Source organism: Epinephelus lanceolatus, chromosome 13 (genome assembly GCF_041903045.1).
Source record: "Epinephelus lanceolatus isolate andai-2023 chromosome 13, ASM4190304v1, whole genome shotgun sequence".
Lineage (NCBI taxonomy): Eukaryota > Metazoa > Chordata > Actinopteri > Perciformes > Serranidae > Epinephelus > Epinephelus lanceolatus.
Window position 1 is genome coordinate 1,985,452 of NC_135746.1, and position 13,653 is coordinate 1,999,104.

At 42.0% G+C, this 13,653-nt stretch overlaps 2 protein-coding genes across 2 annotated transcripts; one reads left to right on the forward strand and one right to left on the reverse strand.

The window, feature by feature from the left end:
- Positions 1–553: 553 nt before the first annotated feature.
- On the reverse strand, positions 554–8,518 carry zfyve1 (zinc finger, FYVE domain containing 1). The gene is made up of 13 exons (XM_033649476.2): positions 8,381–8,518; positions 7,414–7,909; positions 7,080–7,323; positions 5,697–5,957; positions 5,406–5,620; positions 5,123–5,229; positions 4,496–4,604; positions 4,320–4,417; positions 3,999–4,116; positions 3,492–3,662; positions 1,880–2,060; positions 1,665–1,778; positions 554–1,576 (listed from the first exon to the last, which is right to left on the reverse strand). The coding sequence occupies exons 2-13, from the start codon at positions 7,900–7,902 to the stop codon at positions 1,344–1,346; spliced, it is 2,340 nt and encodes a 779-aa protein (XP_033505367.1). The 5' UTR covers positions 7,903–7,909; positions 8,381–8,518; the 3' UTR covers positions 554–1,343.
- A 1,986-nt stretch (positions 8,519–10,504) lies between these two features.
- Positions 10,505–13,432, forward strand: pigh (phosphatidylinositol glycan anchor biosynthesis, class H). The gene is made up of 4 exons (XM_033648221.2): positions 10,505–11,001; positions 11,401–11,610; positions 11,753–11,836; positions 12,329–13,432. Exons 1-4 carry the CDS (start codon positions 10,822–10,824, stop codon positions 12,398–12,400), a joined length of 546 nt encoding a protein of 181 aa, XP_033504112.2. The 5' UTR covers positions 10,505–10,821; the 3' UTR covers positions 12,401–13,432.
- The last annotated feature ends 221 nt before the right edge of the window (positions 13,433–13,653 follow it).

Below are 13,653 nucleotides of genomic sequence, written 5' to 3' on the forward strand. Positions count from 1 at the left end.
TTACCTGCCCTGCTGTGGAAAAACACATGCAGCAAAAATAACAGGGGACTAAACTGTATACCTGCACATGCCATTTACAAGCTGGTTGCCAACCGCCAGAAAACGTAGAAGAAGAAGAATGCGAGACTTGTTTTGTTTCCGGTTCTGTGGAAAACTCGCGCGAGTTCGTAGTTTTTGCCAAAGTCCGTACATTTAATGGAAACACACAGGATTTGTATTCCTTTTAATGCACATTTCCCAATGATTCAAATCACTTTTGGATGGAAACACAGCTACTGTTAATAACAAGCTGAGCCTGTCAGTGGCAAAAACAAGCACTTTTAATGGATGTAAATTGACGGGGCGCACCTCCTAAAAGTGGTTAAATCGTAGCCGCCTGTGCTGCTCCAGCTGCAGCCCTCTCTCTCAGTACTGGAGCAATTTAAAAAAATCGTTGTTCCCATGAGTCACTTTGACACAAAACATGGGAAAACAGGGTTTAGGCTGAAAAACACTGCAGTTCCCCTTTAAGGCTCTTCTATTATCGTCTGCCCATTCGAATGCACAAACAACCACAGAGTATGGAGGGATTATGTAAGACGTAATTATATAAATTGGAATGCATCTCAGTGCTACAGTACATCATTGGCTTCTGATTGTTCTAATCCTCCTGAAGCCAAAGAGTGGCAGAGAAGCTAAAGCTTTGCGGGGCTGAAGCAGAGGAAAATAACTGCACATCATCCACCAAATTAATTGTGGTGGATCCTTTTTCAGATTTTTCGTCGTTGCGTTTGAAGCCGGCCCTGAACTCTACATCCAGGGCTCCTGCAGAAACAATCTTACAATAAGAGTGCTTACCTGGAGTCAGTTTAAGATGCTCAGTCAGTACTATCATTAAATCACATGTAGCCCCAGACTAGAAAAGGTGCTAATAGTACAGGTGTGTCACACTGGGAGGGATTGTCGAAGGGGTTCATGTGCATCGATATAGAAATTTAAAGGATCACGGGGGTACATTGATATTTACCTGAACTCAACTGTGAGCAAGCACGTACAATACTCACTCTCATAAAAGTTTTTATCTCTCCACCTTCCTGATTTTCAAGTCTCACTCTGACTGTATTCTTCACAGTGTAAAATAGAGGCATATTATAGTGAAATAGCATCAGGGGACTGATGTGACGTGAGAACGGCATTAAAAAAAACAGAGTTCAACCTGCCACGGACAGTCTAGTGGCAGCCATTAAATGCCACGTAAGAGACAAAAAGGGAACTGAAGCCTTTTAGCCAAATGTCAAAAAATGTTGTCAATTCCAGTTTTTGTAGAGGCCAGTATCCTTCACCGTCTCCATCTCCTCGTCCTGCTAGAGCTCCCCAGCTTTCTGGTTGCAGCCGCTGCAGACCCTCACCGGGTGGTCCCAGCCGCGGGAGGGGACGGCACGTCGCTCCTGAGAGCAGTCGTCACACACTCCCTGGCCGCAGGCGCGGCAGTGGTGGATGGAGAGACGTGGGGAGAACTCCCTCTGGCACTCGTTGCAGGAGTGGATGTCCTGGTCTGGGACCCAGTAGGCTGGACGAGCGGCGTCCTTCACCAGGCCTGGACGTGGAGGAGAGGAAGCAGCAGTTACTGATACGACTGTTCTTACTGCTAAACAACAGCTGGATAGAGAGATAGTAATGCTCACCGAGAGGTATGTCGATGGCGCCGACTACAGCTCCTAAAGTGTTCTGGACCGCCTCCCCAACCTTCCTGGCTATCAGGGTGCCTCCTTCCTCCTCCAAGGCAGCATCCAGTAACTCTGTATGAGAGTACACGCACGTATGAAATCATTGTCACTGGTAAGACTCACATTCAGAGAACCAAAACTGACATCACATCGAAAATTAAGTAGAAATTTACCAGTTGGGATTCCTCTGTTGTGGAAACATGCGTCGCAGACTCGGACAGGCGCGAGGCCCCAGCCCCTCTCCGGGACAGGTCGGGTTTTTGAGGAGCAGGAGTCACAGAAGCCCTCTCCACAGGCACGACAGTGGTGCTTGGTGTCGTTGGGCTGGAACTCCTCCCCACATTTATGGCAATTCTGCAACACACACAGTGAGGACGACACCTTGGTCTACTACCAGCTGTCACACAGTAGATATAATTCCATAGAGTGTAAGATATGGAGGAACCTCGTAGGATATATAGGAATACTTTGACTTCCAAATGACAATTTGCATATCAATTCCTCACCCTGCGTTACATTGAACTAGTGAAGAAAACTTTGCTGTTCTGGCATGCCACCACAGTGAACGAAAAATCCAAAAACAGAGAAACTGAAGTAATGCTAGACCACATTTAACAACAGCAAAACTATACCAAAACATCCATTAACAAACTCTCACACAACTCAAGCAGTATAATCCAAGTCTCATTTATCCAGTCGTATGCTCAGTACTTCCCAAACAGTCCTTTGTGACAGAGAACTGAATGGAATGTGAAACTATACAATCCTCTCTTCACAGCCAGACTCCACTGACAAAAACAGTAATTTTACCACACTGAACACAGGAGCTGCTGGTCTACTGCTGCCTCCATCAGTTAGTTATTGTGTGACTTTGGTGTTTTAAAGGTTTAGTTCGGATTCAGCGAAGTCACAGTCACACAAACTAACTAACTATCTGAGGCAGCAGTAGACCAGCAGCTCCGTGTTCAGTGAGGTAAAATCACTGTTTTTGTCAATGGAGTCTGGCTGTGAAGAGAGCATGGATCAAGGTTCACTTTCCATTCAGTTCCCCATCGCAAAGGGCCGTCTGTTTGGGAAGTACTGGGCATACAACTGGATAAATGAGACAAGTTATGTGAGAGTTTGTAAACTTATGATTTACATAGTTTTGCTGTTGTTATACTTGGACCCCTATGACTTCAACTCATCAAGAATTTTCTCCATTTTTGGGTTCTTTGTTCCCTGTGAAGGCATGTGAGGAAAAATAGTTTTTCTTCATGAATTCAAGCTAACATTGGGTGAGTTACTGATACACAAATGACCCTTTGGGGGGGGGGCATGTATTCCTTTAACAGGTGTGTAATAAACAGTGGTATCTACACTATGTGCAAACACTGTCAGTTGGCCTTTCGTGGTAAAGCATGAAGGCCTGTTTCTCACTGGATGTATGATCTCTATTTTACCCATCTGTCCCTATCCCCCTCATCACTGCTGCATCTAAGCAACAAAGGCTACTCTTCAAAACCAAACCTTTGTTTTAAAATACTACAAATTATAAAGCTGCCAGCTAACTCTGCAGATTAAACCTACAAGTGCCAAATAACTGTAGTAAAAGCGCTGAGGCTCTGAGCTTTGCACCAAGTTGAATTTTATGAAAACTAACAACAGTGTGGACTCTGTTGAACCTTTTCTGTTCTTGGCAGCGGCTCTCTAAGTGGTGACCTTGGTTTGGAGTGTGTGAGAAGAAAAGTTCAACTCTAGTACAACCCAACATGCACTCACTTTCATCTAGTTTTCGTTACATACCAGGATAAGAGAGTTGGGTTTCCAGTAGGCAGGAGCGATCTGGTCGGTAAGCCAGGAGGTGACTGCTTTGGCAGGCTTGACGCTGAGTTCAGACACTGACTGAGAAATGTATTTGACTCCGTCCAGCAACCTCTGGGCGGCGTTGTTGTTGTCTTTCAAGAAACCGTCAGACTGAAAAGAAGGCAAGGGGAGAGGAACAGAATGAAGATAGGAATGAATATACTAGCTGGCATATAGCATGTTTCATGCCTGGCATTAAGTATGCCAGCTCTTTTGACTAAGTATGCTTAGATCCTCATGTTAACATGAAAAAAGGTCATAAACCACGTTTGACATTTGATTCCTGGGCGTCTACTAACGACCGACGGGTGAGAATAAACCACAAATGCAGTTCACAGTGGACGTGACAACATTCATTCAACTTAAAGCCTTTGAAATCCTGGCTGGGCAACTTTGTTTAATTGGTTTAGGCAGAATCTCATTTAGGCTGTTCCACTGTGGCCTTACCCCAGGCCAGATGTGCTGGATCTCTGTTCTGACCACTGTTTCCACTGGATCCTGGTTTCCATACCAGTACTGCCTGCTTCTGTAGATCACTGCACAGTTGGGGCACTCGATTACATACCTGGGCAAAGACAACAAACAGTTCCAGTATCAAGTGGACAGGTTGTTCCTTCAGTCTTGATCTGAATTGAATAGCTGCAATACATTTGTCTTTACGCTTTCTGCTATAATAGCTCCAGATTAGCACTTGGGCTCATCACACTGTGTTTAAAAGGAAGCCATTTCCACTCATCTTCCCAATGGTTCTGTGGTAGCTGGACTCACCCAGACCAAGCATAGATGGCCAAGCCAAACCACGGTGAGTCAGACGAGGCCGTCGTTTTGGGAACCACGATTACCTCCTTCCCTCCTTCATAGCAGGCCTGAGAAGTTCAGCACAGACACTCAGAACCTCGTCTTTGACTCAAACCCAATATGTGGCGTTCTGTGCTTGTACTTGCCTTGCAGGTGTAGATGCGGTTGTCATACTGTGCAGAGTAGCGGCAGCGATGTTTGGCTTCGTGGTCAAGTCCTTCCTTCAGGTGATTCATGCTTCTCTTACAGCCTGAACTGAAATCGGAGCACATCATGTCAGAGAGAACGGCCAGAATGTTTTACAAGTGAGCGATAAATCATAAAAATGTTTCAGTTATTTTAATACCTGAACATTGTTGTGCAAAAACAAAGCAAAACAAAAAGTCCTAGTGTCTTCAAAGGAGTACTTCCTTTATAACGGCATTTTAGCTTGTTGCTAACGCTAAAATCAGTCGAATTAGTTGCCATATCAAACTACAGATATTATTTAACACAAATAATTAAATTTAAACACAAAATTTTATCAGGTTTTGCACCTTGTCTGCTTCTGTGTTGGGATCAGCTGCAGACTGAGCATCAAAGTGTCCACAAACGAGGTCAACAGGTCCAAGTTAAGCAGAATGAAGTGTAAGGTGCAAGAAACCCAAAATGTGATGTGCTCATATGAGGACGCAGGGTCTCAGGAGGTTATTTGTTTTTTTAGTATCACTAATTTGAATTCCTCCTTCTGGTTAATGAACTACTAAGGCCGCAGTGTGCAGAGAGACACGTACCCACAGCTGAGACAGAGGCTGGAGCAGGTGAAGTACTCATCTGGAAAGAACGAGTTACTGGTCATGTGCTCGTCTGAAATCTCCCCACTGAAGCGTTCGCTCAGAGCCTGAAGGAAGGGGCAGGGAGGAGATGGAGGGACACGATGAGTCATTAACGCTCAATGTAAATATTAATGTTAACACACTCATAGTGTATACACAAAGAAGTGTTCTCTCTAAGTCACATTACAAAACGTCCAGAGGCATGAGTATATGACGCACACTTCTTTATACAATCAACTACCTGCAGAGCCTTGTAGATGACGCTGGCAGAGCGTGGCGAGCGGGTGGTGTTGTTGTCCAGCTGTTGCTCCAGGCTGCGCAGAAGACCGCTGAAGTCTGTGGGAGGGTTGTAGGTCCGAGTTCCGCGGTACTGGATGGAGCTGAACGCTTCTGGAAACAGACCAAGCTTCCTGAAACGCTCCTGGAGAAGACGCTCGGCCGATTCAGACGGTTTGTCTAAAGATGGTAAACAGAGTCAGAGACAGACAAGAGTGGAGGAGTCCAACATCCCAAAAATAAAAGCATCATGTACCTGATCCTAGCAGCTTTGTGTGGACGGTCTCATGGAAGATGATCACAGCAGGGCCCAGAGTGGACAACGGGACATCGAGACCACAGCGGGTGGTCGTTGCCTTCAGCTCCTTGGTGAAATGTTTCAGGTAGGCATCTGACGCGTCACCCAGGAACTTGAAGAGATCGTCATGGAGACGGTCGGCATGGGTTCGGTAGATGACCACGTCGCAGATAGCCAGGACTTTGAGGAGCAGCCGGGTCCGCTGGCCCTGATTAGCTCCTGATGAGAGACAAGTGTTAAATGCATGTTAATGAGAAAATCAGCCTCCCAGCAGCCCGTTCATGTCATCATATTAAAGGGACAGTTCACCCCAAAATCAAAAACACATTTTGTGTTTATCAATCGAGATTGTTTTTCCATGAATTGCCAAATGTCGGAGGTATCGTCAGCCTTCTCTCCAATATAGTGGAACTAGATGGCACTCAGCTTGTGGTGCTCAAAGCGCCAAAAAAACACATTTGAAACCTCAACAGCAATGTGTCTTTCTGGGAATCAAGATATGCTCAAGATAATCCACAGACCAAAGCTAATCATTTAGTTTTATTGAAACCAGCATGTTTTTCTGACGTCAAACTCATGCGTCCACGCTGCTGGATACTCGCGACAAGAAGGAAGCATGGCAGCGAGGAAGAAAGGCTTCATGTCACAAAGAACGATGACAGCAGTGCTACTTGTCCAAAAAATGATGATTGATCAGGAATCGATAAGGAATCAGACTAATTAGCAGAACTGATAAGGGCATTGGTATCCATAAAATCTTATCAATTCCCATCTCTAGAAGGAAGTATCTTCTCTCTACCGGGCTACACCCGCCAACAGAATCACAGCACAGAAGGAAGAGTGCATCTACTGCTAGCTCACCTAGCGCCACTGAGCTAGCTAACGTTACAGCTCAGTCGACGAGGACGTCATTTAAGTTTACATCTCTCACTGTCACAAGCAAGAGCCTCTCATCCATGAGTAGATGCACGCTTCCTTCTGCATGGTGATATGGCTGGTGGGTGTCGTTCAGGAGAAAGAAAATAGTTCCTACATGAAACTGCTCACAACAAGGTCTGTGGATCATCTTGAGTAACCAGGTCATGATTTCTGTAAAGAGACATTGATGTTGTGTTTTTCAAATGTATTTTTTGGCGCTTTGAGCCCCACAAGCTGAGTGACATCTAGTTCCATTATATTGGAGAGAAGGCAGACATCTGTACGGCTGATATCTCCAACACTCTGCAGCTCACACCAAAACAATCTAGACTGATAAACAGCACTACAGGTAAGAGGAAAAAAATGTATATTTGATTTTGGAGTGAACTATCCCTTTAAACGACTCCACTGTTTGTCCCATACCAGCTCCCAGCAGTCCTTCTGTGTCGATGACCACCACACGGTGCACAGGGTCCATGGCTGCCCAGACACCCACAGTGCAGGACTCCTGGGTGGGTGAGGTCTTGAACACTTCTCGGCCGAGGAAGAACGTGTGGTTCAGGGTGTGAGACTTGCCCTCGCCGGTGTTCCCAAAGATGGAGACCACTTTGAGGAGCTCGTCTGGCATGCAGCCCAGTCTGCTCACAAAGTCGTCCTCATCCTTCACCTGAGGAGCCGCACAAGACCAGCCCCGTTATAATGACATCATATCAATGAGGTGTTAGGGAATCATTAAAGGTGGCTGCTGGGTATTTACCTGCATCTCCTCCCTCTCATCCACCAAAAGGAAGCTGCACACCCTCTCCAGCTCTGCCTTCAGCAGCTCCATCTGTGACTCCCCCTCACTCACGCTGTTGTCCTGGGGAGCTCTGGCAGGGGGGTAGGGTGTCAGAGGGTGCTTCCTCTTGTTGACTCCGCTGTGGGTGCGTTTCTGGCAGTCCAAACACAGGTTGATCTTACAGCCCTGGCAGCGCACCACCGCCCTGAGCCGACCGCCGTTGACGGAGCAGCTGCTGTCACCTTTGCACGAGTCGCAGAAAGGAACGTGGCCCGGTGCAATCCGAACCCGGTCGTGATTCCTCATCCGCTCCTGGCGGTGCAGCTCCAGCTCGCAGCGGGCACACTGCAGGCTGCCACATTCATCACACTCAAAGGCGGCCTCATCTGAACCCCCGCAGGCGTAGCTCTCCTGACAGCCCAGTGTGGAGTTCATGCCTTTATCTGCAGCTGGACCTTGACCACTCATCTCACACCTGACAGGAGGAGAGTGACTGGGATTGCACAAGCAGCAGTGGAAGACAATATTATGGTTCCTATGAGAACCCAATGAGCAGATGTGATGTAACCTTGTTTGTTCAAATTATCCTAAAAAAGCACTCATGTGCAACACGGTCCCAAAGTGCTATAAATAATCAGCTGTAACACTGTTAATGCCTGCTGTTAATGAGGGTGTTCAGCCTGTTATAAAGCCAGTCTTTGTGGAAATGTCAGCCACACTTGTTCTGAATAATAATGACTTTGTTTTGGCACAACACTTTGCTAGCTAGCATTAGCTGCCCCGCATTCTCTCGTCTTGTTTTGATCACGTAGCAGCTGTCAACATGCTGTGCTCGCCATAACGTCCCGAAAATACGTGCTGAAACTGAGTGATACACACTTTGTCTGTGACACAGAGAGAAAGAGATACACCTGTGAGGGAACAAAACAGGCTTCAGTCCACTGACCTAGCAGAAGCTACCCGGTCCGACCGACGACGACTGTCCTCACTGCCGCCGCGACACGGTCTAAGTTACGAGCTGACACGTACACGGTCTAGGAGCATAGCGCCCGCTGCCACATATGGCTAACGTTGTGGAGAAAGTTAGCTAGCTGAGCTATTCTGTGTCAGACCCCTGTAGATGTTGTTGCTTTTACATCAGCTGATCGGCTTGTTTTTATCCAGAGTTCAAAAGTCACACGAGCACAATGCACTCTGGGAAATGGAGGACGTGGGAGTCGCGAAGAAACACGACGATTACATCAGTGTTTTAATCTTTTTTATAAACTATTTTACAGCACATGTAATAACTAATAGTCCTGGAATGGTTTCTACATGTAGTTTGACGACGGTTGCCTAAATATTTGAACAAATGTAATGAATGTATTGACAAGTTACTAACCGTTACCCATAATGCTTTGCACCTCACAGCTGCTGTAGTGTCTACTCTTATTTATAACCGGCGTACACCGGAGTTTACACGGTTATTAGGCGGAGACAGCGACTGACAGAAGGGTTTCTCTCTTTATTTATAGTGCACAAATTAATTTACAGAAATACAAACACATACACAACCCTCTGAGAGCCCAGTTGTTCCTAACTGAATCACTGTGAATCATCTCTGCTGCTAAATACTGACCAGTTAGGGACTTTGCTAGATAAGAGGGATGCTGTAAAACCCTCTAAGGCAAACTATTGAGCCTTATAAATAGAATTTAATTGAAATTGCAACATCAATCCAAAATGTTCTAGTGTATATACAGTGGAAAATAAATAATCTTGAATAAAATACTTGTTTTTCCAGCCCACAGAAATTATACTTTTAAACTGTATTTAGCTTGGATCTTTATAACACGAGCTTTACTGGGTAAAATCTATGATATTTCTTGAGAGAAACCTCCTTAAGCTTGTTATTTATACAGTATTTATCACATATTTTCCATGCTTTATACACTATTTATTTATTTATTTTTATTTATTATTTTATCAGTTTATATTTTTTATTACATATTTATTTATTTATTGTTGTTATTATTTTATTTCTTATTTATTCATATTAATTTACATTTTATTTTATATTTAATCACTTTATAGTTTATTTTGTTTTAATCTGTCACTTTACTGGGTAAATTCTATGTAATACACTGAAAGATACTTCCTTAAGCTTGTTATTTATACAGTATTTATAAAATATTTTCCATGCTTTATACACTGTATACACTTTATAGATAGGGTATCTCTTTATATTTTATGTGATATACTTTTTATAAAAACATTTTTTTATTGATTTATCTATATTTTATTTTTTTATTTTACAACTTCATATTTTATTTTTTCACTTTATCTCATTGAAACACTTTATACACAGCTTTACCAGGTAAATTCGATGTAATATATTGAAAGATACTTCCCTAAGCTTGTTATTTATTTATCACATATTTTCCATGCTTTGTACACTGTATACACTTTATAAATATTTTATCACTTTATATTTTATATTATATATACATAATTTATTATGATGATTTTATTTCTTATTTATATATTTATATTTATTTACATTTAATTTTATTTTATATTTTATCACTTGACATGGTATTTTATATTTTATATTATATATATATATTTCTATTTATTTATTGTTATTTTAAATTTATTATTATGATTTAATTTCTTATTTATTTATATTTATTTACATTTAATTTTATTTTATGTTTGATCACTTTACATGGTATTTTATATTTTATATTATATATATCTATTTCTATTTATTTGTTGTTATTTTTCGTTTTTTATTATTATTATTTTATTTTTTATTCATTTATATTTATTTAAATTTTATTTTATTTTGTATTTTATCACTTTACATGGTATTTTATATTTTATATTATATATTTCTATTTATTTATTGTTATTTTTAATTTATTATTAATTATTTCTTATTTATTTATTTATTCCTATTTATTTCCATTTAATTTTATTTTATATTTTATCACTTTACATGGTATTTTATTTTACTTTATTGTTTTAATTTCATACACTTTATACACATGCTTTCTCTAACACACAACCAACAACACATCTAACCGGAAGTACCCGGTGTGAGTAACAAGTGCACCTAATGAGAGAGTTTCATTTGGCATCAACTCAGTCGAACTTGTGCTGTGAAAACTCAGTGTTTTTGACGTAATTATTTTTCTTATATTACATTTAACAGCAGAGACTTAGCATCGTATGTGGTCATGCATCATCTCCCGTCTGAGAAAGCACCATTTTATGTTTTTATACGCGCCTGACCTTGTGTGTTCACAGCTAGCTCTATGCTAACCTGTGCTCAGTGTTAGCCGGCTAAGCTAACTGTTTCAGAGGGCTCGTTTTGACTCTTCTCTTCGTGTTTTTGTCGCGTTCATGATGGAAGATGAGGCGTTCACGGACATTAATGGCAAACCCATATCTCTGGACTGTCAGAGTCACTCCAGCCTCTGCAGGGAGTTCACTGTGAGCGTCCCCAAAGTGTCCATGGGTAAGGTGATGGTGTACACCTGCTGTGTGTGGCTGCTGGCGTACGCTGTGTTCTTCTTCACACAGGTGAGTCCACACACAGGTGTCACTCCTGACTGAGTCACTGAGCCTGTACTGCTATCAGTTAGGGACTGTACTCTACTCATCAGAGTAGGAGGGTGGCTGGGGTGTGACTTTATTTACAGATATACACTCACCGGCCACTTTTTATTAGGTACACCTGTTCAACTGCTCATTAATGCTAATAGCTCATCAGCTAATCATGTGGCTGTAACTCAATGCATTTAAGCAGGTAGACATGGTGACAATGAGCTGCTCAAGTTCAACTTAATCTTCAGAATGGGGAAGGAAGGTGATTTAAGTGACTTTGAACGTGGCATGGTTGTTGATGGTATATAACGAGTCACATTAACATGTTACACTGAACAAGATCTACACTTTAAATGTCTTCTCCCTCTCTTGCAGAACACAGCTGTTCTGTCAGGTGCTATATTCGTCACCCTGGCCGGCATGATGCTTCACATCCACTTTGTGAAGGTAGACCACGAGTCCCTGCTCGTCATCGGCTCTTTGGGCATACAGCTGTCCTCCAGCTACGCGTCAGGCCGCGAGACCACCACCTTCATCGAGATGAGCAAGATCAAGGATATTGTCATCAACGAGGCCATTTACATGGTGAATAAGGATTTTATGTCTGTGTCACGTGTGTGCATTTTACATTATCACATCATTATTCTCTAGTACTTATTCTACAGTTACATCAGTTCATGCTTTTGTAAGAAGAGTGCACTGATGTGTGGTGATGCTTTTGTTTCAGCATCAGATCATCTACTACCTTTGTGTGCTGCTGAAGGACCCTTCAGATCCGAACGCAGTGTCAAGTGTTGTGCCATTGTTTCAGGTGAGGTTCAGTGCAAAGTGTACACATGTCCCATAAAGCAGCTTGCTTTAGTAAGTTACGTTTGGTGTTTTGTTTCCTGTCAGCCCGGAGAAAATGTTGGCGTTTTACATTTCTGCAAACTGCTGTTCCAGACCAACAAACAAAACCGGTTCAGTCAGACAACTCACGTTTTAAATGTTTGTTTCAACAGCAGTGACATCGCTGCTTTTCTAGCAGGGATTTTGACCTCAAACAGGGTATTTGATCTTTTCCCAACTATAACCAAGTGGCTTTTGTTCCTAAACCTAACCACATGTTAACTACAGCGTTGTAAAAGTTTCAGCGTATAAACAACATAATAACGTGCAGATGTAACATATCAGTGGTTTGCAGAAATGTACAATGCCAACATTTTTTCTGGCAGCTGGATTGTTCTTCTTAAGCTCCGTTTATAAAGGCTTGTTATACACACAGTAACACGTTTCTAATGAAGCCCCTTTTCTCTTTTTTCAGAGCTCAAAGCCGAGGCTCAGCTGCTTGGTGACAGTTTATAAAAGCTGTCAGGAGATTCTCTCAAAGAGCTGATGACACACACAGTAATTTTTCAGGTCATGCAGTATGTTTTTAATGTTTCTTTAAGTTTCTTTTTAATGGATCAAAGCAGAAAGAAGTTTTTATTCCATTTTTATACATCTTGATTTGATGTACACTGTATTTTTCTTGATTTTTCTCACCTGTATGAATGTGAATGTAATGTGTTGAATACAAAAGCAAGTTGTGCCATATATGAAACTCCAATTTTAGTTTGACAGTGTCTTCATGTTTTGTTGTGTTGTGTAGTTACTTGAATAACTCAGCCCAGTCTGCAGGAAAGATGTTGGTATTGTACACTTCTGACAGTGTATAAGTTACATTTGTATGCTGTTATATAGCAGATACTGTGAAACCTTACGCTTCAACAACACTGTGGTTAACATGTGGTTATGCTTTGACACAAAAACCACCTGGTTATGGTTAGAAAAAGGCTAAATACCCATGTTTGGCGCACAGTCCTGACAGGAACAGCAGCGATATGTCACTGAAAAACAAGCGCTTTTCGTGGCACTATCCCTGCTGGAAGAACCCAAATGGGTCGTTAAAAAACACCCACACAAACAGCAATGACTCACTAAAACACAGCTGGATTTGCTGCTTGTTGGTCCTCTACCGCTGTCTGCAGTGATCAGTGTGGACACCATCCACCGTCCACTCCACCTCCAAATGACAAAGTCAGCTCATATACTTTGCAACTTTAAAATGTTGATATAATACATATGAAACATGCAACTGTAATCATGGTTTGCAGAAACACACAATACCAACATTTTCTTCTGGAAACTGGGCTGATAACTTGTGAAAAATAGCACTGGTGTTAGAACACTTATTTAAACCTAAAGACTTTAACTGTCATCGTATTAAAAACTAAAAAATACCTTTGACAAATTAGCTTTTTTTTAACTTATTTATGAATTTAGATTTCAGTTGACTAATTATGCCAATGTCTGTATTTTACAAGCATCTTCACATTGTATTTTTGATAAAAATAAATGTGATAAAACATTAAAACTAAAGAAACCATGCCATCTCTGGTAGTTGGTGTCTTTTTGGGGTTATTTTTTAAAGGAGCTTTACTTTCCTTCCCCAGTAGGGGGCAGCAACACACTTACATAAGCTCATACATCAACTTGTATTTATACACAACTTTTCATGATTCAGCTCAAAAGCGCCTCAGATACACTGACAAGAAGTTCTGGTCTTTGTCCACAGTTGCGTAAGTTTTCTATTGACCCTGTGTGTGT

What these genes read in the sequence shown, in the direction of transcription:
- zfyve1 (XM_033649476.2), bottom strand. Translation starts at nt 7,902, where the DNA reads ATGAGTGGTCAAGGTCCAGCTGCAGATAAAGGCATGAACTCCACACTG. An exon ending in ACCGCATCTACACCTGCAAG is followed by an intron (nt 4,418 to 4,495) that starts GCAAGTACAAGC and finishes TGAACTTCTCAG; the next exon opens with GCCTGCTATGAAGGAGGGAA. An exon ending in TCCAGCACATCTGGCCTGGG is followed by an intron (nt 3,663 to 3,998) that starts GTAAGGCCACAG and finishes CCTTCTTTTCAG; the next exon opens with TCTGACGGTTTCTTGAAAGA.
- pigh (XM_033648221.2), top strand. Translation starts at nt 10,822, where the DNA reads ATGATGGAAGATGAGGCGTTCACGGACATTAATGGCAAACCCATATCT. An exon ending in CTGTGTTCTTCTTCACACAG is followed by an intron (nt 11,002 to 11,400) that starts GTGAGTCCACAC and finishes CCTCTCTTGCAG; the next exon opens with AACACAGCTGTTCTGTCAGG. An exon ending in TCAACGAGGCCATTTACATG is followed by an intron (nt 11,611 to 11,752) that starts GTGAATAAGGAT and finishes CTTTTGTTTCAG; the next exon opens with CATCAGATCATCTACTACCT.